Source organism: Lactuca virosa, chromosome 1, assembly GCF_052849685.1.
Source record: "Lactuca virosa cultivar CGN04683 chromosome 1, Lactuca_virosa_CGN04683_v6, whole genome shotgun sequence".
NCBI lineage: Eukaryota > Viridiplantae > Streptophyta > Magnoliopsida > Asterales > Asteraceae > Lactuca > Lactuca virosa.
Window position 1 is genome coordinate 82307774 of NC_136426.1, and position 26967 is coordinate 82334740.

The following is a 26967-nucleotide window of genomic DNA, read 5'->3' on the forward strand; positions in this document are numbered from 1 at the left end:
TTTCGGTTGGTGGTTTACAACCACTATTGGAAGCCAATAAATACATGGATTCAGATAGAATTTGAGGGCTAATGAAAAACACACACTTTCTCTCAAAAATCGTTCTTCATATCAAAGGGATCATGGTGAATTTCGACAGATTCAAGATATGTTATTATTTTGCTTTCGGATGCTTTTAGTTTCTCACAAACTTGTTACCGAACATCCCTTCATCTACGAGTTTGAAACATAATTTATATTATTACTATTGAAAATGGAGCAGAAATGAAAAGTGAAGTTAGATAAATTTCAAAATAGTCATAAGGAAGTGAAGAAATGAGGCAATAATGAAATTAGTTGGGAATGTAAAGTTTTAAAAGAAATCTAAGAGTAAGATTGAAAATGGAAGATGTGCAAAATGGAGACAAAATTTGGGTTTTGTTAGGAATCAAACTTATATGTTTATGTTGTTAAATTAAATTTTAATGACATTGTAACATTTATCTCTTTTGTGTTGAGAATGAGACATACTGAAAGTTGAACCCAATTAAAAATAATTGTGATCCATATCTTATGTTCAATATTATAAATTTTGTTTTTTTCTCATATATCATCTACTATAAATTAACTAGTTTAATACCTAGAGGACGGTTGACCTAGAGGACGGTTGACCGGTGTAACAAAAAATAATAATTGTTTTACTAATATTTTACTTTGTTCTATATCATAATTATGTAATTTGTTACCATGCAATGTACAATGACAAATCTACTAAAGTACAATGTTGTAATGGGAAAAAATTAAAGTACGGTTTTATAACAAATAAAACAATGATAGTACATTACTATTCATATTTCCCAATACTCGATTTCAAATAAATTGATGGTGTAATAAAAACAACCCAATAAGCTTTTTGAAGTATTGAGAATCCAAACTTTCCTATTATCTTTTTCCTTCAACTTTCTTTTACATATTATATCCGGGGCCAATATTCTCTCCTAACTCTTCACTTCTCCATCTTTCCATACCATTCAAATTGTTATATATATATAAAAAAAAAATAAGTATACCCCTCGACTCTCTTGCTTTTGAATTGACGAACCCAACGGATAAAATTGCTCCAAAAGCGATCTTGAGAAAAAACCATTTTCATGTAAAATTCCAAAAAATGGACCAAAATACCCCTTAAAATTTCTATTGCACCAAATATTTAAAACAACAAACCATCTCCTTTCTCCCTGCCAACCATAGACTTGAAGCTTCACACATCCTTGAAAATACCTATCGCAATTAACTGTAACCAGAAAAAGACCATAATACCCTTTTATTCCAAACCAATGTCCTTTATTTTTATTCTCACAACAGTTCATTCCTCCTTTGTTATATTTTATTCCAAAAAAAAAATCCATATCGAATTGCAACCAAACCACCACCAGATTAACCAACTTTCATGCCAAACTTTGTTTAAATTCTAAATCACCTTATTTTCAAAAAGTCATTTTAGAATGTCTTCAAATATGTTCAAAATCACCTTATTTTTTTCCATTCTTTCCTTTCTTAAATAGCTTATTGTTTTTCTCCTTCCAGATATGGTAAACAGGGGCTACAAGAGCAAGTTTCTTAATAAAATTTCCTTTTAAAGAAATCTACAGGTTTTCAATTAACTCATTCCATTTTACTGAATTCAACTTTATCCATCACAACATGCGAGACATATGTCATTCAAGAAGGAACAATCAAAGAATAAATGATGGTGTGAGTCTTGTTGCAGATTACAAAAGGTGCAACAAAGATTCTTAGAAGCATCCCAGAATTTCATATTCAATCTTTCCCTAATGGCCAACTATAATATGAAACTGTGCTTAAACCACACCACGGAAAAACAGGACCAGCATCATTAAGATCACTCCAGACTTGTTGAATACTAAAATCAACACAAAATCATGTACTTAACAGGCGAACTGCAGTTACCATTATATAACAATAACATCACTCACTTTATCTTTAAATCTAAACCCAACATTCGAGATTTACCTGTGGGAAAGAACATAAGAAAAAGACCCAAGAGGATGCCAATTGTCATACCACATGAAAGTCTTGTCATCTTTATATATGTTTCTTGAGTGACTCCATGCTGAAACATAGAAAAGAAATTTTAAAAGCAGAAATAGACATAGGAATATTCAAAAGATGAAAAGCAACCAAACCCTATAGAAACACAAGTACATGCTCCTGTATTTCATTAAGTTTTTGCTTGTTGGTCATTTTATTGAATATGTTGTTGTAGATCATGAATATTCTGCAAGGCCATATTTCAAAATGTGAAATTACAATCATTAAATACCAAATATTCTTGTTTTGTGACTACATAGAATAAATTACAATCTATCAATCAGACCAAAAAAATCAGAGAGTATTTCATATATGCCCTAAATAAACTGTAAAATATCATAATTTACAAAAAAAAAAAAAAAAAAAAAAAAAAAAAAAAAAAAAAATTATCAAACAGATCTAATCTCATAACAAAAAGTAAAAAAGGACATACTCTGTGCAAAGATGGACATACTCCTCAATCCGTGTTCAGTCCCAATACATTAAACTGAGAAGTGAAAAATGAAAAAAATATAAAAAATCGAAAGTAAATCAAATCATGAATGAAGAACTAAGGAATTGCTTCAAAATTTACACATTCAATGTGATAAAACTACTTCCTAATACATGTTCCAATCTCAACTTTTCAAAAATCCCATGTGTTGTATGACTATTAATATGATCAAATCTTGTGAGTTGTATGAATTTTAACAAAATATTGTGTTATATGATTCAAACATAAAGCAAAGTAAATTACAACTTACATAATCAAACACCATCACTTTTAACATGAGAAAATGGAGATAAACAAACATTCTAGTAATTTATCAAGAAAAAATAATATTGGTATTTTGTAGCGTCACATCTGATTGCAAAAAAGAGATGTGAATAGAAGAAGAGCAGATGAACATCAACTCCAAATATGAATTGTTAGTCTACTCTATCCATTTAAAGAAGAAATGTAAAAGTTTTTATTAGCATGTGCTTTAGCATAAAAGATACATTCAAACACACTCGAAATAAGTTTTTGCTGGTATGTTATCTCAACTAATGTAATGAATTACAAATTGACATTAAAAAATAAAGAAACCTATTTCAAATGAAAATGCCAAAAGCCTTTTCCTGCTAGGCCATTAGAGCCGTCAAACTAACCTCAAAAACTCATGAACAAAATTCTCAAAAAACAAAACTACCATCAAATTATATTAAAATGATAGGACAGAAAAATAAGCAAGCAGTATAATAATTTATAAAGTTGATTTTTTATCAAACCTGATAACTAATGTCCTTGGTGTTTAGCTTCTTGAACGGATCTTGAAGAACCAATCTTAGGCAGAAATAAGAAATAAAATTCACATTTTGTTCATGCTATCTGATCAAAAAATTAGTAAGCAATGTTAGTTGTAAAAACTAAATAGGATAGAAGTAACATATCCACATATTGCCTTTTTTTGAAAAAAAAAAATACAGTCACATATGGCAACCGGTAGACCTTATTTATCTCTCCATTGTCAATAAAATAACATCAAAATCTGAATAATAATGAAATAAAATGAAAAGGAATACATGTATGCTCATTGGTTCCTTGTATGGTGGACAGTGCCCAAACCAACTTTGGACATTGAAGAATTTTATCAACACATGCACGGTTAATTTTTCTCCATATTCCAAAGGAACATAAAGTTGTCCTTAGTGATTGACCTACATATAAGCATAAACCTGTGCTTTGTTTTTTTTTTTTTTTTTTCTGAACCGACAAACTAACCTACTCCTAAATACCACCTATGTCTTCTAATTAGACTTTGATAGGGTCAGAATAGAGAAAACACAGTTGCAGGAAGAAGAAGAATAACAGAGGAGGTTTGAGACAATTTTCTGCATAATAATTCCACCAATCACGATTACAATTTATAATCAAAACAAAACAGCTAAGCTAAAACTAAGGAAATGCATGCATATGGAAGAAAACGTGATCCTATATTACTGCTACTGGCTTTATTGGGAATAACTGAAACTGGACTAAGTCAAGTTGCTGTCACATGGAAGTTTCATTCCAGGAAACGAGCTGGCATGCGTATGGTTCTTTTGGGCCTGGTACCAGATGGACTCATTTGTGGGCTACTTGTCATGTTGGGCTCCTGGTTCGTATCAAATACCCCTTCCTTCACACGGAGCTTGTCCTCAAGCTCCTGAGCATAACTGTTGGTGGAACAAAAATCTGGGAAGCGGAACTTGAAGTCATCATACTGTTTCCCAAGAAGCTTCTGATGTATCTTTGTCTTGCCACATAACCAAGACCTGTAGTTGTTTCAGATAAATTCGATGATTTAAGAGTTGAATGGGTTTGGGGTCATCATCTTCTGTGGTTGGGAAGTCAGGCAGAGGTGTCGGCGTTGGATTGCCATATGCTTGTCGGAGTAATGAAATGTGAAAGACCGGGTGTACTCGAGAGTGGGGGGGGCAGATCCAACCGATATGCGACAGAACCAATCCGTTCTAAGACCTTGAAGGGTCCATAAAACCTTTTGCTAAGCTTCTTAGTGGCTCAGGTCTGGACGGAATGTTGTCGGTAGTCATGAAGACGTAAGAACACCATGTCACCTACGTTGAATTCTTTGTCGAGTCGATGGGCATTTGCGTAGGAAGTCATGCGTTGTTGTGCCCGTTTCAAGTTGTCTTTGATGATGGTGCGAAGGCGATTATGTTCTGTGAGAGTGGCGTCAATAGATGCCATTTTGGAGTCACCCGGTTTGTAACGGTTGAGATCGGGGATCGGTCTTCCGTAAAGAGCTTGAAATGGGGACATGTTTATGGCAGAATGGTGAGACGTATTGTACCAATATTCCGCCAAGTATAGAAATTTACTCCATGACTGTGGTTCGTCACTTGCAAAGGAACGAAGGAAATTTTGTAAGCATCGGTTGACAACTTCGGTTTGACCGTCGGATTGAGGGTGATAGGCAGTGGAGTAACGAAGACGGGTGCCCACTTGCTTGAATAATTCCTGCCAAAAAGTGCTTAAAAATAACGAGTCGCGATCAGAAATTATGCTCTTTGGCATGTCGTGGAGGCGATAAATGGTGTGTAAAAACAAAGTTGCCAAAGATGCTGCAGTGAACTTGGATGGTAAACTGATGAAGTGTGCGAACGGGGTGAACCGGTCCACTAGTACCCAAATTGCGGTTTTGCCACCTGAATTTGGAAGATGGGTAATGAAGTCCATCGAAATATCACTCCAAACTTGCGATGGTATTGGTATCGGTTGGAGTAGCTAGCCCGTAAGGTTTGTGTGTCGGGTACTTTGTTTGTTGACAAACTTGACACTCCCGGATGAATGAATGGACTTCGTCTTTGAGCTTTGGCCAATGAAAGGTGGAAGCAAGGCGGCGGACGGTGGCCATGACACCGGAATGCCCTCCAAGGGTAGTCGCATGATATTCATGTAATAATTTGTGACGAACAGTTAGGAATAAACAACTTGTGAGAGTGGTACATCAACCCATCGCGAAAGAAAAACGTGTTGGCCCCATTTGTTTTATCCAGTAGCATTGTTTTCAAGCGTTGCCCTTCTGGTGTAGGAAAAAAATGATGCAGCTCTTCTACCCAGGTGGGAAAGCTAATAGCTTGGGCTCTTCAATTCTACTCAATGCGTTCGCCACCTTATTTTCTTTCCCGGGTTTGTAAATTATCTCGAAATCGAACCCAATTAGTTTTGTAGCCCATTTGTATTGCTCCGGTGTTTGAACGACTTGAGATAACAGATGTTTCAGGTTGCATTGGTCTGTAAATATGTGAAAACGTCTCCCAAGTAAATACTGTCTCCATTTCTTAACGGCTTCTGTGATGGCGAATAGTTCCCGAACATAAGCTGAGGCGACTTGCATGCGGGGGCACATTTTTTTGCTGTAAAAGGAGATCGGTTTGTCATGTTGGGACAACACTGCACCAATGGCCAGAGTAGACGCGTCTGTGGTAACATCGAAAACCTCTTCAAAGTTAGGAAGAGTAAAGGTGATGATGTCGGACATTGCTGCCTTGAGGTTGGTGAAGGATTGTGCAGCGGTGGGTGGCCAATCAAACTGTTTCTGTCTTAAGATGTCGGTAAGAGGGGACGCGATTTGGGCACAGTGACGGATGAACCGGCGGTAGTAACCGGTGAGACCCAAGAATCAGTGTAAGGTCGTGATGAGGTGGGTGGCGGCCAATCTTGAATGGTAGATATTTTGTTCGGATCTGCGGTAACACCCTGTGCCGAAATGATATGCCCTAAGTAGTCGATGGTAGAGACGCCGAACGTGCACTTAGATTGTTTAGCATGGAATTGGTTGCAAGCAAGGATGTTCAAGACATGAGCTAGGTGGTGATAGTGTTGTTCGGTGGTTGAGCTGTAAACCAGGATGTCGTTGAAGAAGACCAGAACAAACTTTCGGAGTTCATTGCGGAAGAGATCGTTCATTGTGGACTGCAAAGTAGATGGCGCGTTGGAGAGGCCAAAAGGCATGACTAGAAACTCGTAATGTCCGTCTACTGTTCGAAAGGCGGTCTTGTGGGTGTCGGATGGTGCAACCCGTATCTGGTGATAGCCGGATCGAAGATCGATTTTAGAGAAAATTACCGCTCCGTGCAATTCATCGAGCAATTCATCGACAGTGGGGATTGGGAATCGATCTTTTATAGTGATGGCATTGAGTGCCCGGTAATCAACGCAAAAGCGCCATGTGCCATCTTTTTTCTTGACGAGGAGAACCGAAGAGGAGTAGGGACTTTGACTAGGTTGAATGATACCATCCGTGAGCATCTCTGAGATCAAAGTAGTCATGACTTGCTTCTGATAATAGGGATACCAGTATGGTTTGACATTGACCGGAGCTGAAGTGGGTGAAGTGGGTATGTGGTGGTTTTGAGATCGAAATGGAGGTAAGTGTTTGGGTTTATCAAATACGGATGAGTATTCTTGAAGCAGGTGGGTGATGATGGTGTCAGGAGTTGAAGGTATATTGGGTGGAAGAGATGAAGGTTCTGGTCCCATTTGAAAAAAAATAGCGTGAAGAGAAGCCACATTCTCTTTTTGTATTAGGTTTTTTAGATGTGGGCTAGTGACTTGTTTAGATAAGGGCTCGCCTTGGAGTGTAATGGACTGCTGGCCCACTGTGAAGGCGAGTTTAGGTATGGAGAAATCAGCCACTATGGGACCTAATGTGCTTAACCACGCAACCCCTAATATGAGGTCATCGCCCTCCACCGGTAGAACAAAAAAGGGAATCGTAAAGGGGGTATCCGCCAGGTAAACGAAGAGGTCAGAGCATATACCCTGGCATTTGATTTTATCGTTGTTTCCCACCATCACCGAGAATTCCGGAATTGGGTCGGGTTTGAGGTTGCACATGGCGACGATACGAGGCTGGATTATATTTTGGGTACTTCCACAATCAATGAGGATCGTGACTGGTTGTTTGTGGATGTAACCGGTAATACGAAGTGCCTGTGGTGATGATAAGCCAAAGAATGCTGTCGTGGATAAGGAGAAGAAGTGAGATTCATGAGGGTGGGGTCAATTTCGGTAAGGGTTACGGAATCGTTACCCGGGTTTCTGTCGTTACGTTCTTCATTATCCACAATTAACAAAAATTGTGGGGGGTTGCATTTGTGACCTGGTGTATACTTTTCTGGGCAACGAAAACACAATCCTTAGGCTCATCGTTTCTGCCCTGGAGAAAGTCGAGTGAAGGGTAGTTTGGGGGTCATCGGGGTAGGGAGGAGGGCCGTGGTGGGTGTCGTTGTAGCTGTAGAATTGGGTTGTATGGTGGTGGAAGTGGAAGCCACAGAGGGAGAAGTGTAAGGCCGGGAGGAGGGAAAACGAGAGCGAGCCATTGCGTGTTTGTCTTCTACTAGTTTCGCAAGGCCATAGGCTTGGTGGAGTGAGGTAGGGTGGAGGACGGCTAACTCATTCTGGATATCTGCCTTAAGGCCCGAGAGGAAGCAATTGAGGAGGACATTGTTATCCAATCCGGTAACATAATTGCTAATTTTTTTAAACTCTGTTTGGTAGGCGGCGATAGTGGTTGTTTGGCGGAGTTTGAACAGTGTAGCCTGATGATTCTCATATGTTGACGGCCCGAAACGGAGCTCAAGTTGGCGTGAAAATTACGGCCAAGTCCCTAACAGGTGGTTAGTGGATAAGTGCTTATACCAACTTAACGCGTCTCTCGTAAAGTAGAAGACAGAGAGGGCCACACGTTGATTGAGGGCGACCGAGTAATACTCGAAGTAGTTGTTTGCTTGGAACAACCAATCTAGTGGGTTGGTGCCATCGAAGTTGGGGAGAAGGATTTTTGGTGGCCGGAGGTTATTGGGAGGTGGTGGTGGCGGCCGGAGTGGTGGTGGTTGATTGAGGTGCTGATTAGTAAGCATGTGGACGAGGCTGGCTATGTTATTGGAAAGTGTGTCTAGCCGGGTATTGGTAGCGGTTGAAAGGTAAAGGAGGGCCTGTAATTGCTCTTGTGTAGTGAGCTCCTCAGGGACCGCTTCTTGTTTTGGAGGCATTGAAACGAGAATGAAAGCACCAGTTTGATAAGGTCAGAATAGAGAAAACACAGTTGCAGGAAGAAGAAGAATAACATAGGAGGTTTGAGACAATTTTCTGCATAATAATTCCACCAATCACGATTACAATTTATAATCAAAACAAAACAGCTAAGCTAAAACTAAGGAAATGCATGCATATGGAAGAAAACATGATCCTAGATTACTGCTACTGGCTTTATTGGGAATACTGAAACTGGACTAAGTCAAGTTGTTGTCACATGGAAGCTTCATTCCAGGAAACGAGCTGGCATGCGTATGGTTTGTGGAAAAGTTGCCTCCAAAATTAGCAAGTGACAAATAGTTCAGGGGTTATTTTTGTAACTTATCATTTACTATTCATAGTTTGACTATGAATAGTAATATAAGTGTGAAATTGAAAATGAGAATGGACGGTGAGTTACATGTGGGGCGCCTAACTTCTTCTTCGCCTACAATTATGGACGGCTTCTTCCTTCCTTTTCATATGTTCTCTTTTGGCTATAAATAGCCTAAGCCAGAAGGCTTGAAAAAAAATAAACCCACGAACCAAATCAATATATATATATATATATATATATATATATATATATATATATATATTCTAATACACCACCGTATATTTTAGCTCTCCCACTCTATTTGTAATCTTTTTCATAATCCCTGTAAACACTGCAAATTATAGTGAATTGTTTATCGGCTTCCTACGCCCGTGGTTTTTTCCCGATTTGGGTTTCCACGTAAATTCCTGTGTCTCTATTCTATTTATTTTATTCGTATTACGTTGTGATTATTACGCTTTGATAATTTTTGATCCCATTCCGCATTGAGCTAATATTATTTAAGTCAATTTGGATCCGTCGTATTTTACAACAATTTGGTATCAGAGCATCCGGGTTGTGATATTAGCTCGTTGGGATCATTTTATCAAGTAATTAATCATGTCTTCGGTAAAATACGATATTCCACTACTGGATCGTAACACCTGATTTCCGTTGTGGCAAGTAAAGATGAGAGACATTCTCATTCAGATGGATTTACACAAGGCGCTCTTGGGTTTCAATAAGATGCCCGATACATGGACCGAAGAAGAAAAGGAGATGAAAGATCTGAAGGCTTTATCCCAAATTCGTTTGCACTTGTCAAACGATGTTTTGCAAGATGTTCTAAAAGAAACGTCAGCGGCTTCTTTATGGCTAAAGTTGGAACAACTGTTGATGACCAAGAGCTTACCAAACAAGTTGCATTTGAAGCAACGGTTGTTCAATCTCAAGATGATTGAAGGAGGCTCTTTAGCTGAACATATATCCACATTTAAAGAGTTAGTAAATAACTTAGAGAATATGGATGTTCAGTATGAAGATGAAGACTTGGCTCTATTCTTACTATCGTCGTTGCCAGAATCCTATAGCCATTTTCGTGATACTATTATCTATAGCCGTGACACTCTAGTTTTAGATGAAGTCTATACAGCTTTGGATTCCAAAGAGAAGATGAAGCATATTACTGGTGGTGGTTCAAGTGATGCTAAAGCCGAAGGTTTGAATGCCAGAGGAAGAACAACAGAGAGAAGTAGAACTTCTCAATCTTCCAACAGAACCAGATCCAAGTCAAAAGGCAAACGAAAGTTTTGCAACTATTGTCACAAAAAGGGACATGTGCTTGAAGAATGCTTCAAGTTGAAGAACAAAGAAAAAGAGAAGACGGCAGCAAATGGTAAACAAGGTAGCACTTCGGGTGAAGCCGATCTAGCTGAGGTCGAAGGTATTGGAGAACTTTTGATAGTTTATTCAAATAAACTGGATTCCACTGGTGATTGGATACTCGACTCTGGTTGTACTTTTCATATGTGTCACAACAAAAGTTGGTTTTACACATTTGAAAAGGTTAACCAGGGCTATGTGTTGATGGGTAACAATACTACATGTCCAGTTCTTGGACATGGTTCAGTCAGGATCCGTATGTTTGACGGAGTTATTCGAACCATGGGGGATGTTAGATATGTTCCTGACCTCAGAAGAAACTTGTTATCTCTCAGTTCCTTTGACAAAAAGGGATATGAGTTTGCTGGTAAAGGTGGAGTTCTCAGGGTATTCAATGACGGTTCCGACAAACTGAGAGCCGAACGAAAAACCTCAGATCTTTACTTTCTTGACGGGCAAACAATTTCGAGTGATGTTGCTGTTGTGTCAAAGTTTTTTTCTGATCCAGATCAGTCCCGTCTTTGGCACCTTCGACTCGGCCATATGAGTTTTCAAGGCATGTCAGAATTGAGTCGAAGAGGTTTACTTGGTCAACAAAATATTGTTGATTTGGATTTCTGTGAAGACTGTGTATATGGCAAGGCAAAACGAGTGAGGTTTGCAAGTGGTATCCATACAACGAAAGGACCACTTGATTATGTTCACTCGGATTTGTGGGGACCGGCTCGAGTTGCTTCAAAAGGTGGAGCTATTTATATGCTCACTATTATTGATGATTTCTCCAGGAAGGTGTGGTCTTTCTTCTTAAAAAATAAAGGAGACGTTTTCTCTACCTTCAGAAATTGGAAAGTTCAGGTTGAAAAGCAATCAGGTCTGGTGGTAAAGTATCTTCGTACGGATAATGGACTTGAGTTTTGCTCAGAAGCGTTTAATGTCTATTGTCAAAAGGAAGGCATTACTCGACATCGCACAGTAGTCCATTCACCTCAACAAAATGGTGTAGCTGAAAGGATGAATCGCACCATTATGGAGAAGGTCCGGTGTATGCTTTCTAATTCCAAATTGCCAAAGTCTTTTTGGGCGGAGGCTGCTTCGACTGCTTACTATGTTATCAACCGATCACCGTCACGAGCAATCGAGAAGAAAACTCCGTTTGAATTATGGTCCGGTAAACCTGCAAATTATTCAGATTTAAAACCATTCGGATGTCCAGCATATGCACGGGTTGACAATGGGAAGCTAGAACCAAGAGCAATCAAATGCGTTTTTCTTGGGTACAATCAAGGTGTAAAGGGTTACAAGTTATGGAGCTTTGATTTGAAGTAAATTATCATCTCAAGAGATGTTACTTTTGATGAGTCTGCTATATTTCAACCAGTTGCTGACTCTTCTAAAAGAACAGATGCATCAGATGTATCATCCGAAGCAAATAAAGAAAATGCTCAAATGGAGGTGGAGCTTCCTACTTCACCTACCACTAATCAGAGTACAAATCAGCATCAAGATTCTTCTTCGTCGGATGAGCATGTTGTTGGTGAAGATTCAACACCTTCACAACCACAAGCTACTACTCCAAGCATTGCAAGAGATAGACCGAGAAGACAGATTATTCCTCCGAAAAGGTATGCTGAATCTGATTTGGTTGCCTATGCTTTTATTGTTGCTAATAATATTGAGTCTGCAACGGAGCCTGCAAATTATGACGAGGCTATCAAATCTGAAGACTCAAATGATTGGATGCTCGCTATGCAAAATGAGATGGAATCCTTGCAGTGAAACAGTACTTGGAATTTAGTTCCTATTCCGAAAGGGAAGAGACCAGTTAAATGCAAGTGGGTCTACAAGCTCAAGGAACCTGTCAACCCAAATGATAAACCAAGATACAAAGCTCGGTTAGTAGCTAAAGGCTACAGTCAGATTCCTGGTATTGATTACACTGACATTTATTCCCCAGTTGTCAAACATACTTCCATTCGTGTATTGTTGGGGTTGGTTGCTTCTAATGATTTTGAGTTAGAACAACTTGATGTCACTACAGCTTTCCTAAATGGTAAGCTTGAGGAAGAGATTTTTATGCAACAACCTGAAGGTTTTGTAGTTCCTGGAAAGGAGAACTACGTATGCAAGTTGAACAAATCTCTTTATGGCCTCAAGCAGTCTCCTAGACAATGGTACAAGAGGTTCGATTCTTTCATGACCAGTCACAAATTCAGCAGGTGCACCTATGATAGCTGCGTTTATTTCAAGAAAGGTGAAAATGGTTCAAAGATCTACTTACTCTTGTACGTGGATGACATGTTGATTGCAGCGAAAGATATGAAGGAGATTCAGAAGTTAAAAGACCAGTTGAAAGCTGAATTTGAAATGAAGGACTTAGGAGCTGCCAAAAAGATTTTAGGTATGGAAATTATTCGTGACAGGAAGTCTAGGATCTTGCATCTTTCTCAGAAAAGTTATATTGAGAAAGTCCTAAGACGCTTCAGTATGCACGAAGCAAAGTCTGTCAACACACCTTTTGCAGCTCATTTCAAGCTATCATCCGCTTTGAGTCCTACTAATGAGACTGATATGGCTTACATGGCACGTGTTCCATACTCTAGTGTTGTTGGATCTTTGATGTATGTTATGATATGCACGCGCCCTGATTTGGCTTATGCTGTTAGCAAGGTTAGTAGATACATGGCGAACCCGGGGAAAGAACACTGGAAAGCAGTACAATGGATTTTTCGTTATTTACGCGGTACGTCTTCTATGTGTTTAAATTTTGGTAAATCTAACATTGGGGTGTTCGGATATGTTGATTCAGATTATGTCAAAGATTTGGATAAACGAAGATCAATTACAGGGTATGTGTTTACTCTAAATGGTTGTGCTGTTAGTTGGAAAGCTCAGTTACAGTCTACAGTTGCCCTGTCTTCTACCGAGGCAGAGTACATGGCGATTACAGAAGCAGTTAAGGAAGATATCTGGTTGAAGGGGTTATTTGGAGAACTCGATGATAGAATAAAGGTGACCACAGTTTTCTGTGACAACGAGAGTGCTATCTTCTTGAGTAAAGATCAAATGTTTCATGACCGAACAAAGCATATTGATATTCGTTATCATTTTGTGCGGGATATCATTGAAAAAGGTGATTGTGTTGTGGACAAGATTCATACAGATTATAATCCCGCTGATATGTTCACTAAAAGTCTTCCTATAGCCAAGTTCAAATTATGTTTGGACATGGCGGGTGTTTCTGATCGCAGTTGAGCCTGAAGGATCGTAGGTGGAGGAAGTATTATTTATTTTTCGGAAACAATTTTTCTCTATATAAAATTGCAGGTTCTTATGGAAGTTTTAGAGTTTGATGAGCTATAGGTTTTGACTAATCGTAAAGCATGACTTGCTTAATTTTGATGTCAAGGTGGAGATTGTGGAAAAGTTGCCTCCAAAATTAGCAAGTGACAAATAGTTCAGGGGTTATTTCTGTAACTTATCATTTACTATTCATAGTTTGACTATGAATAGTAATATAAGTGTGAAATTGAAAATGAGAATGGACGGTGACTTACATGTGGGGCGCCTAACTTCTTCTTCGCCTACAATTATGGACGGCTTCTTCCTTCCTTTTCATATGTTCTCTTTTGGCTATAAATAGCCTAAGCCAGAAGGCTTGAAAAAAAATAAACCCACGAACCAAATCAAATATATATATATATATATATATATATATATATATATATATATATATATATATATATATATATATATATATATATATATGTATAGTAAAGCATTACACACACATATATATATATATATATATATATATATATATATATATATATTCTGATACACCACCGTATATTTTAGCTCTCCCATTCTATTTGTAATCTTTTTCATAATCCCTGTAAACACTGCAAATTATAGTGAATTGTTTCTCGGCTTCCTCCGCCCGTGGTTTTTTCCCGATTTGGGTTTCCACGTAAATTCCTGTGTCTCTATTCTATTTATTTTATTCGTATTACGTTGTGATTATTACGCTTTGATAATTTTTGATCCCATTCCGCATTGAGCTAATATTATTTAAGTCAATTTGGATCCGTCGTATTTTACAACATGGTTCTTTTGGGCCTGGTACTAGATGGACTCCTTTGTGGGCTACTTGTCATGTTGGCCTCCTGGTTCGTATCAGACTTGAACTCATGACCTCTCATTTGAAAATGTCACTCCTTACATCTAGGCCAAAGGCCGTTTGGTACTCCTTTTGCTTAGTGATAATAATAATTTTATCAATTTATATACTTGATTGAATATCATACAACTTTTAATATAAGAAATGGTAACAACGTGTTAGCTAGGTAACATGTATGTAGAAAACTGTACACTAAGGAACTTGGGGCTGGGATTGTCCAAATTTGCCGACTCCAAAAGTGCAACTAACTCATATTTGTCATTAGATAATTTAAAATAATACCCCACTATGGAACCTGGGAATGTCCAAACAAATGCTGACTTACAAAATGCAACTACCCCATATTTGTCATTCGATTAATTAAAATAATACACCATTATTCATCCATGTGCAACCCATAGTTCTATAAATACCACATTTCAAAGTAGCAAAACGCAAAACATTTTAAAGTGTGATTTAATATCATGACAGTTATTACTTCTGAGTTCGAGATTGCTTCTTCCCTCCCAGCTTCCAAATTTTTCAATGCCTATCGCGACTTTAACAACATTGCACCAAAGGTCGACCCAGAAACATACAAAACCCTAGTGGACATCGAAGGTGATGGAGGCGTTGGAACTATCAGGGACGTCTCTTTTGGCGATGGTTAGTAAGATCTAAATAGATTTTTATATATATACTCTTTTAAATTATTTTAATGTTTTACTTGTATTTTGTTTTTCTTTATCCAATTTACTGTGGGATAACACAGGCGTCCCATTTACAAATGGAAAGTTGAAACTTGACATTGTTGATAGCAACAACTTCACTATTATATACACAATCTTTGAAGGAGACATCTTGATGGGACAACTAGATTCGATGACTCATCATGTGAAGTTTATACCTTCACCTGATGGAGGATGTGTATACAAGCCAACCATTGTGCATAATTGTAAAGGTGAAACTCAGCTTCCTGAGGAAGCTCTCAATATGGTAAAGGAAGGATTCAAAAAAACTTTCAAGGCCATTGAGGGTTTTATCCATGCAAATCCTCAAACTTATTGATGAATACTATATATGGTGTGTCATGTTCTTGGTTCAGCAAAAATAAAACGGATTTTAGGCCGGTTATATTTTATAAATGTACTTGTTTGATATTTTATTTTCTTGTAATGTGATTTTTAAATATATCTAGAATCCCTTGCAATTAAACAAGTCTATGTAAACAATTTCTAGGATGTGATATTCATGTTATGAGCATTAATTTTACCATCATGCATCCAAAAATGATAGTTGCAAACTACAAAAGTCCATTCAATTTGCATTCTGGTGAATGAGAATTTTTATTGAGATAACCACCTGTTTTGAAATGGTTGCAAATCTATGAGACTGTAGAGAGGGAGGTGAGAAACAGTGGTTGATAACTGCTTGACATTTTTCTTTGAGTTACATTCATTATGATAAGCGACACGATTTTTGTTAGATATCTACCTGATGATACCTGATGCAACCTTGTTGACTAAGAAAAGAAAACAGAACAGAAAAGGAAGGGATGAAGAAGAGAACAGGGCAAAAACAGGGGAAGAAAGAAAAAAATGCTACCTGTGAAATACTTGGTGGAAAAGAAATTTTTATTGCTGAATACTTGATTAAATAAAAATAAAACAATCCCCTTATTTTTACTATAACAGATGGTATCCTAAACTAACACAAATAATGCTTAAAAGGAAAGTTTCCATAAAAATTTCCAAAATGCCCCTGAGGCCTAATTCCTGAATTACGCCAACAATTTCAAGTAAATGAGATATTTTCTGTTTTGCAGCTTTTTTCTTACATCTTTTGTGAAAAGTTTTGGTAAGTCAATTGAGATTATACCAAAGTTGAAAGAAATGGATGGATTTAACCATGAAGAAGAATTGAACTTTATGGTATTTGTTTTCTCGTACTTCCATTTTGAGTTTTTATCTTTCATTCAACCAGAAATAAGATCATTTGACCTATTTGTCATGTGTGAGAGTCTCGACAAGAGTGCTTCAGTTAGATATATCCAAGAGAGAATCCCAAAATATTGATTAACAAATTTTGTTAGTCTATATGTTAAGTGGCACTTAAAAAGGCTAAACAAATTCATTTTGTTATTCAGACTAAAAATATATACATCATTTGCTTCCAGAAACACCGTCAGACTCTTGGTGTAGAGAATATCGACATTTTGATGTTCCTTCATTTTTGGAATATATGAAAAACCATCAGGTTTATTAATCTATTAAATCTGCAGTTCCAATCAGAATAATATTCAAATTATACTTCCTTCGCATCCTTAGAATATCGGGCTAACAATCAGGGCGGACCTACTTGGTGTCCCGAGCAACCCCTCAAATTTTACCGTCAAGTGTAAAACTTAGTCACAAATCTGTCACAATCCATCACAAATCGGTCGGAAATCCGTCACGTATCCACTGGAAATTTCTCACAAAATCCTTAGAAGTGTACGTTTAATGTAAATATGTTTGTGTAACCCTTTTAGTGAGGGATTTATGACACCCTTTTTAGTGACAGATTTGTGATGAAAACTGCCGTCGAAAATGAGTTAATTTTTGTAATGCAACCTTTAAAAAGTATGTGCAACCCTACGAAGAATGTACGACATAAGTGTTATCTTGAATAATTGGTGCCTATTATATTAATTTGTTCATTATAAAGAGTCTTTATTTCTCTTTTTATTCTTTCATAGGGTTCGTTCTAAAATTAATTTACAAGAACCGTACCACATTTTATTGCATCTCTAGATTTCATGAGTATTCTATAAGTTATCTTGTTTCACAAATTTTTTTTGTCATGCGTCATCTAACCTAACCATTTCTAATAAAAGTGATTTAAAGGATAACCTTGTTAGAGACCGAGTAATATATATATATATATATATATATATATATATATATATATATATATATATATATATATATAAGATAAAAATATATATATATGTAAGGGTAAAATGGTCTTTTTAGTGAAAATACGATTTTTTACTAAACACTTTACAAAGTTGATTTTAATTAAGCAAGTTTGTCATGATTTTGTGAAATGTTTTTTATATCACTTCTCTTGACAGTTGATAGCCATTTTTCACTTTTGAAATTTCAACATGTTTGGGCTTTTTCGGTTTACTTGGTTCATGTTTAAAGTGTTTTATACTTGAACTAAACAACTACTTATATTAACCATCAAGTCTTGGATATTAAATGGAAAAAAAAAAGCTTTATTTGTTGCATTTCTTTTCATCCTTGGATCTGCATGCATGTTCAAACACTTTCTTTTTTAGATCAACTTCTTCACTATGTTTCGAGAGAGATTTATTGCAACTTTTAGTTTTTAATTTTTTTATTTTATATCTTAGATTAATATTTGACATAGAATAAATGGAAATGTTTTATACTCTTAATTTGTCTTGCGAATGAGTTAAATAGAAACAATTTCATTTGATACCTACGTGTTGCAACTTTAGGTATGCATGTATATATCAATCTTAGATGATGATCACGTGGAGAATCTTATAAAATTTTGTGCAACTAAAGAAGAGATGGAGCTTTTTAAGATGAAACCATTACTTCATAATGTTCTAATTAATAAGAGAAAAAATGAAAGTACATTGTTATAACTAGCTATACATGGCACTTACAGAAGCTTCCAAAGAGCCCATATGGTTGAAGAGTTTCTTATCAAAACTTGGAATGCAGTAGAAGGATTGTTTACTGCATTATGACAACCAAAGTGTAGTTCACTTAGCAATGAATCCAGTTTTTCTTAATAGAAAAAAACACATTCAAATTACGTACGATTTGATTCGAGAGTTAATCAATAAAGGAACTCTAAATTTGAAGAAAATCCTTGGAACAAAGAATCCATTTGATATGTTCGCCAATGTGGTTACCACTGAGAAGTTGAAGCTTTGCATGACTTCAACTGGCCTTCCAGAAGTTTGAAGAAAAGGGTTTGGCAGAAAAGAGAGAAAGAGAGAAAAAGAGAGAGAGAGAGAGAGAGAGAGAGAGAGAGAGAGAGAGAGAGAGAGAGTACTTTGAGGATTGGAAAATTTTAAATGACAGATGAAGTTGTTCAAGCCTTTAAGTGGGAGAAGTTTGGGGTATGAAGTCTTTCCAAGTTCAAACACTTTCTTTTTTAGATCAACTTCTTCACTTATGTTTTGAGAGAGATTTATTGCAACTTTTAGTTTTTAATTTTTAATTTTATATCTTAGATTAATTTTTGACATAGAATAAATTGAAATGTTTTATACTCTTAATCTGTCTAGCGAATGAGTTAAATAGAAACAATTTCATTTGATATCTACATGTTGCAACTTTAGGTATGTATGTATATATCAATCTTAGATGATGATCACGTGGAGAATCTTACAAAATTTTGTCCAACTAAAGAAGAGATGGAGATTTTTAAGATGAAACCATTACTTTATAATGTTCTAGTAAAAAAAATGAAAGTACATTGTTATAACTAGCTATACATGACACTTGCAGAAGCTGCCAAAGAGCCCATATGGTTGAAGAGTTCTTAACAAAACTTGGAATGCAGTAGAAGGATTGTTTACTGCATTATGACAACCAAAGTGTATTTCACTTAGCAATGAATCCTGTGTTTCTTAATAGAAAAAAACACATAAAATTACGTACGATTTCATTCGAGAGTTACTCAATGAAGCAACTCTAAACTTGAAGAAAATCCTTGGAACAAAGAATCCAGTTGATATGTTCGCCAAGGTGGTTACCATTGAGAAGTTGAAGCTTTGCATGACTTCAACTGGCCTTCCAGAAGTTTGAAGAGAAGGGCTTGGCAGAAAGAGAGAGAGAGAGAGAGAGAGAGAGAGAGAGAGAGAGAGAGAGAGAGATTACTTTGAGGATTGGAAAATTTTAAATGACAGATGAAGTTGTTCAAGCCTTTAAGTGGGAGAATTTTGGGGTATGAAGTCTTGTCCAACATAGACCATTTAGAATCAAGTGGAGCACTTGGAGGAACATGGATCACCTGGAGTTGTAACGGAGCACTTGGAGGTGAAATGGAGCATCATGAATCAATATGGAGCACTTGGAGTTGGATTGGATCATCAGGAAGTAGAATGGAGCATCAATGATGTGCCATGCATCATGATGCGCCATTAAAGTGCCTGATGTGCCAGCTTTGGCACACGGTGCACCGCCTTGATGCTTGATGCGCCACTCATGTGTAATTTGTTTTGTATTAAAGTGTTGTTGATGAACAAAGAAGCAAGGGTACGCCATTCAAGATGAAGACGCACCATTCATAAGGAAGGTCCGACATTATGGCTCCTAATGCGCCACTCAGGTGTCAGTTTCTCTCTAGGATGCTCAAGATTGTTCAATGCTGCTCAAAAGGATGAAGATGCTTATGGAGGATGCTCCACATGGCTGTTGCATCATCTTTATAGCAGGTACGCCATCATGGCCATGATGATCCATCATGTATTGGTTGGTGCTCATGAGGTTGAAGGTTCTACAAGTGTTTACATGGAACTCCGTGATTAGTTGGAAGTTAGGGCATCCCTCTAATGGGATAAATATGGATGGGCCTGGCCCATCAGAAATAGAGTTTCTCATACTTGCCTATAAATAGGCTTATATCCCCATCATTGTAAAATTGTTAGACTTTCGTGAGAGCTCAGAGTGAGATATAATTTTGACTTTTTATAATAGTTTCAGAAAGTTAATAAAATCATCTCTCTCTCTCTCTCTCTCTCTCTCTCTCTCTCTCTCCCATGGACGTATGTTACCTTGACCTAACCACGTTAAATACTGTGTTCTTTTTATTTACGTTTCAGAAGATTTATTTCTGTGAGTTTCACCGAAGCTTGTTTGATACTTTTTTGAAGTGCTTAACTTGTTTTGTTGTCACCCAACATAAGTGAGTGCCAATGACTTTCCAAAATAATATGTATAGACTGTTTAATAGATATAAATGGAGTACATTAGTTGTTGTTTCAAAAAAATTGGATGAAAGAGCAAACGAAGAACATACTTTAAAATTAAATTGCATAAATAAAAATGATAATGTGGGTTGATGTGGAGAAAATAAAGAGCATATTATGAAATGAATAAGGATACTTGATCTATTAAAACATTTTATTAGCTTCGAATAAAAACTAGTGTATGTATTCGAACTCATTAAGTTTTTATATATTAAATATATTAAGTAAAAAAACACCATCTAAGCAAACTATACAATAAGTAGTATTTAGACGAATATTTGATTGCAATATGATTATGATTTATGATCTTCATAATAGTTTTATAAGCATAAAAATAAGTTTATTTAAATAATGCAAATAAATAGGCTCTTCTCCATGAATTGTGAAAATATTATCTTTCTATCCAAGCAGACATTATATATGTATAACTCATAGCATGTGTAAGATTTTTGGTGTGTTTTTGCAAACTAGTTATAGTTTGAAGTTCGAAGTTGAAACTTTTATTATTGTTGGAACTTTGTTCTACAAAATTAGAATGTGTGACTTGTCCCACATAGGAGGAAGAGAAAACATTTTCCCACCTTATAAGTCTTGTCCCACTCATTTAATCAAATGGATCAAGTAATGGGTTAAGCATTGGGTTTGGGTTGTGGTGTTCTACTACTCAAATTGGGCTAGTAGTAGGCTTGGATTTATTAAATATTAATGGTCAAAGATAGGACCTTGGGCCTTGGGGCTCTTCTTGACTAAATAATATTTTTTTTATAAAATCCAAAATTAATTAGTAATTAGTTAATTTTTTATTTATTTAGTAAAAAATAAATTCTATTAAATATAGGATCAACTGCAGACAGTTTTTAGCAGTTAATTTCGGTTGGTGGTTTACAACCACTATTGGAAGCCAATAAATACATGGATTCAGATAGAATTTGAGGGCTAATGAAAAACACACACTTTCTCTCAAAAATCGTTCTTCATATCAAAGGGATCATGGTGAATTTCGACAGATTCAAGATATGTTATTATTTTGCTTTCGGATGCTTTTAGTTTCTCACAAACTTGTTACCGAACATCCCTTCATCTACGAGTTTGAAACATAATTTATATTATTACTATTGAAAATGGAGCAGAAATGAAAAGTGAAGTTAGATAAATTTCAAAATAGTCATAAGGAAGTGAAGAAATGAGGCAATAATGAAATTAGTTGGGAATGTAAAGTTTTAAAAGAAATCTAAGAGTAAGATTGAAAATGGAAGATGTGCAAAATGGAGACAAAATTTGGGTTTTGTTAGGAATCAAACTTATATGTTTATGTTGTTAAATTAAATTTTAATGACATTGTAACATTTATCTCTTTTGTGTTGAGAATGAGACATACTGAAAGTTGAACCCAATTAAAAATAATTGTGATCCATATCTTATGTTCAATATTATAAATTTTGTTTTTTTCTCATATATCATCTACTATAAATTAACTAGTTTAATACCTAGAGGACGGTTGACCGGTGTAACAAAAAATAATAATTGTTTTACTAATATTTTACTTTGTTCTGTATCATAATTATGTAATTTGTTACCATGCAATGTACAATGACAAATCTACTAAAGTACAATGTTGTAATGGGAAAAAATTAAAGTACGGTTTTATAACAAATAAAACAATGATAGTACATTACTATTCATATTTCCCAATACTCGATTTCAAATAAATTGATGATGTAATAAAAACAACCCAATAAGCTTTTTGAAGTATTGAGAATCCAAACTTTCCTATTATCTTTTTCCTTCAACTTTCTTTTACATATTATATCCGGGGCCAATATTCCCTCCTAACTCTTCACTTCTCCATCTTTCCATACCATTCAAATTGTTATATATATATATAAAAAAAAAATAAGTATACCCCTCGACTCTCTTGCTTTTGAATTGACGAACCCAACGGATAAAATTGCTCCAAAAGCGATCTTGAGAAAAAACCATTTTCATGTAAAATTCCAAAAAATGGACCAAAATACCCCTTAAAATTTCTATTGCACCAAATATTTAAAACAACAAACCATCTCCTTTCTCCCTGCCAATCATAGACTTGAAGCTTCACACATCCTTGAAAATACCTATCGCAATTAACTGTAACCAGAAAAAGACCATAATACCCTTTTATTCCAAACCAATGTCCTTTATTTTTATTCTCACAACAGTTCATTCCTCCTTTGTTATATTTTATTCCAAAAAAAAAAATCCATATCGAATTGCAACCAAACCACCACCAGATTAACCAATTTTCATGCCAAACTTTGTTTAAATTCTAAATCACCTTATGTTCAAAAAGTCACAAAAAGTCATTTTAGAATGTCTTCAAATATGTTCAAAATCACCTTATTTTTTTCCATTCTTTCCTTTCTTAAATAGCTTATTGTTTTTCTCCTTCCAGATATGGTAAACAGGGGCTACAAGAGCAAGTTTCTTAATAAAATTTCCTTTTAAAGAAATCTACAGGTTTTCAATTAACTCATTCCATTTTACTGAATTCAACTTTATCCATCACAACATGCGAGACATATGTCATTCAAGAAGGAACAATCAAAGAATAAATGATGGTGTGAGTCTTGTTGCAGATTACAAAAGGTGCAACAAAGATTCTTAGAAGCATCCCAGAATTTCATATTCAATCTTTCCCTAATGGCCAACTATAATATGAAACTGTGCTTAAACCACACCACGGAAAAACAGGACCAGCATCATTAAGATCACTCCAGACTTGTTGAATACTAAAATCAACACAAAATCATGTACTTAACAGGCGAACTGCAGTTACCATTATATAACAATAACATCACTCACTTTATCTTTAAATCTAAACCCGACATTCGAGATTTACCTGTGGGAAAGAACATAAGAAAAAGACCCAAGAGGATGCCAATTGTCATACCACATGAAAGTCTTGTCATCTTTATATATGTTTCTTGAGTGACTCCATGCTGAAACATAGAAAAGAAATTTTAAAAGCAGAAATAGACATAGGAATATTCAAAAGATGAAAAGCAACCAAACCCTATAGAAACACAAGTACATGCTCCTGTATTTCATTAAGTTTTTGCTTGTTGGTCATTTTATTGAATATGTTGTTGTAGATCATGAATATTCTGCAAGGCCATATTTCAAAATGTGAAATTACAATCATTAAATACCAAATATTCTTGTTTTGTGACTACATAGAATAAATTACAATCTATCAATCAGACCAAAAAAATCAGAGAGTATTTCATATATGCCCTAAATAAACTGTAAAATATCATAATTTACAAAAAAAAAAAAAAAAAAAAAAAAAAAAAAAAAAAAAAAAAAATTATCAAACAGATCTAATCTCATAACAAAAAGTAAAAAAGGACATACTCTGTGCAAAGATGGACATACTCCTCAATCCGTGTTCAGTCCCAATACATTAAACTGAGAAGTGAAAAATGAAAAATATATAAAAAATCGAAAGTAAATCAAATCATGAATGAAGAACTAAGGAATTGCTTCAAAATTTACACATTCAATGTGATAAAACTACTTCCTAATACATGTTCCAATCTCAACTTTTCAAAAATCCCATGTGTTGTATGACTATTAATATGATCAAATCTTGTGAGTTGTATGAATTTTAACAAAATATTGTGTTATATGATTCAAACATAAAGCAAAGTAAATTACAACTTACATAATCAAACACCATCACTTTTAACATGAGAAAATGGAGATAAACAAACATTCTAGTAATTTATCAAGAAAAAATAATATTGGCATTTTGTAGCGTCACATCTGATTGCAAAAAAGAGATGTGAATAGAAGAAGAGCAGATGAACATCAACTCCAAATATGAATTGTTAGTCTACTTTATCCATTTAAAGAAGAAATGTAAAAGTTTTTATTAGCATGTGCTTTAGCATAAAAGATACATTCAAACACACTCGAAATAAGTTTTTGCTGGTATGTTATCTCAACTAATGTAATGAATTACAAATTGACATTAAAAAATAAAGAAACCTATTTCAAATGAAAATGCCAAAAGCCTTTTCCTGCTAGGCCATTAGAGCAGTCAAACTAACCTCAAAAACTCATGAACAAAATTCTCAAAAAACAAAACTACCATCAAATTATATTAAAATGATAGGACAGAAAAATAAGCAAGCAATATAATAATTTATAAAGTTGATTTTTTATCAAACCTGATAACTAATGTCCTTGGTGTTTAGCCTCTTGAACTGATCTTGAAGAACCAATCTTAGGCAGAAATAAGAAATAAAATTCACATTTTGTTCATGCTATCTGATCAAAAAATTAGTAAGCAATGTTAGTTGTAAAAACTAAATAGGATAGAAGTAACATATCCACATATTGCCTTTTTTTGAAAAAAAAAAAATACACAGTCACATATGGCAACCGGTAGACCTTATTTATCTCTCCATTGTCAATAAAATAACATCAAAATCTGAATAATAATGAAATAAAATGAAAAGGAATACATGTATGCTCATTGGTTCCTTGTATGGTGGACAGTGCCCAAACCAACTTTGGACATTGAAGAATTTTATCAACACATGCACGGTTAATTTTTCTCCATATTCCAAAGGAACATAAAGTTGTCCTTAGTGATTGACCTACATATAAGCATAAACCTGTGCTTTGTTTTTTTTTTTTTTCTGAACCGACAAACTAACCTACTCCTAAATACCACCTATGTCTTCTAATTAGACTTTGATAGGGTCAGAATAGAGAAAACACAGTTGCAGGAAGAAGAAGAATAACAGAGGAGGTTTGAGACAATTTTCTGCATAATAATTCCACCAATCACGATTACAATTTATAATCAAAACAAAACAGCTAAGCTAAAACTAAGGAAATGCATGCATATGGAAGAAAACGTGATCCTATATTACTGCTACTGGCTTTATTGGGAATAACTGAAACTGGACTAAGTCAAGTTGCTGTCACATGGAAGTTTCATTCCAGGAAACGAGCTGGCCTGCGTATGGTTCTTTTGGGCCTGGTACCAGATGGACTCATTTGTGGGCTACTTGTCATGTTGGGCTCCTGGTTCGTATCAAATACCCCTTCCTTCACACGGAGCTTGTCCTCAAGCTCCTGAGCATAACTGTTGGTGGAACAAAAATCTGGGAAGCGGAACTTGAAGTCATCATACTGTTTCCCAAGAAGCTTCTGATGTATCTTTGTCTTGCCACATAACCAAGACCTGTAGTTGTTTCAGATAAATTCGATGATTTAAGAGTTGAATGGTGTGGAAAATGTTGCCTCCAAAATTAGCAAGTGGCAAATAGTTCAGGGGTTATTTCTGTAACTTATCATTTACTATTCATAGTTTGACTATGAATAGTAATATAAGTATGAAATGTTTGAAAATGAGAATGGACGGTAATATGGATTGGCAACTTGTTTGGTAAATATTAGGCGCATGCTTTTTGGGTTAACAATGGAGGCGCAGTATAAACAAGTCAAATTAGAAGGCGCAGCAATTTTTGGACGAAAAACTCTTTTTTCTTTTCCTTTCATATTACATTCCCTTTGGCTATAAATAGCCTAAGCCATTTTCATCATAAACACACGAACCAAAATCAAAGTATATATAGAAAAGCATTAAATATATATACTTATACACCACCGTATATTTTAGCTCTCCCATTCTATTTGTAATCTCTTTCACAATCCCTGTAAACACTGCAAATTATAGTGAATTGTTTCTCGGCTTCTTCCGCCTGTGGTTTTTTCCCGATTTGGGTTTCCACGTAAATTTCTGTGTCTCTATTCTATTTATTTTATTCATATTACGTTGTGATTATTACGCTTTGATAATTTTTGATCCCATTCCGCATTGAGCTAATATTATTTAAGTCAATTTGGATCCGTCGTATTTTACAACAATTGGTATCAGAGCATCCGGGTTGTGATATTAGCTCGTTGGGATCATTTTATCAAGTAATTAATCATGTCTTCGGTAAAATACGATATTCCACTACTGGATCGTAACACCCGATTTCCGTTGTGGCAAGTAAAGATGAGAGACATTCTCATTCAGATGGATTTACACAAGGCGCTATTGGGTTTCAATAAGATGCCCGATACATGGACCGAAGAAGAAAAGGAGATGAAAGATCTGAAGGCTTTATCCCAGATTCGTTTGCACTTGTCAAACGATGTTTTGCAAGATGTTCTAAAAGAAACGTCAGCGGCTTCTTTATGGCTAAAGTTGGAGCAACTGTTGATGACCAAGAGCTTACCAAACAAGTTGCATTTGAAGCAACGGTTGTTCAATCTCAAGATGATTGAAGGAGGCTCTTTAGCTGAACATATATCCACATTTAAAGAGTTAGTAAATAACTTAGAGAATATGGATGTTCAGTATGAAGATGAAGACTTGGCTCTATTCTTACTATCGTCGTTGCCAGAATCCTATAGCCATTTTCGTGATACTATTATCT

The 26967-nt window shown here is 35.6% G+C and overlaps 1 protein-coding gene and 2 long non-coding RNA genes across 3 annotated transcripts; 1 reads left to right on the forward strand and 2 right to left on the reverse strand.

Annotated features, from left to right (window-relative positions):
• Positions 1-2013: 2013 nt before the first annotated feature.
• Positions 2014-3933, reverse strand: LOC145105422 (uncharacterized). Its single transcript, XR_013707315.1, has 5 exons — positions 3637-3933; positions 3343-3442; positions 2525-2578; positions 2187-2278; positions 2014-2113 (listed from the first exon to the last, which is right to left on the reverse strand). It is a non-coding gene; the product is annotated as an uncharacterized LOC145105422 (long non-coding RNA).
• An 11004-nt stretch (positions 3934-14937) lies between these two features.
• On the forward strand, positions 14938-15708 carry LOC145149154 (root allergen protein-like). The gene is made up of 2 exons (XM_079075196.1): positions 14938-15156; positions 15263-15708. The coding sequence occupies exons 1-2, from the start codon at positions 14976-14978 to the stop codon at positions 15556-15558; spliced, it is 477 nt and encodes a 158-aa protein (XP_078931322.1). The 5' UTR covers positions 14938-14975; the 3' UTR covers positions 15559-15708.
• Positions 15709-23368: 7660 nt separating this feature from the next.
• Positions 23369-23937, reverse strand: LOC145105427 (uncharacterized). Its single transcript, XR_013707316.1, has 3 exons — positions 23882-23937; positions 23540-23631; positions 23369-23466 (listed from the first exon to the last, which is right to left on the reverse strand). It is a non-coding gene; the product is annotated as an uncharacterized LOC145105427 (long non-coding RNA).
• Between the last annotated feature and the right edge of the window lie 3030 nt (positions 23938-26967).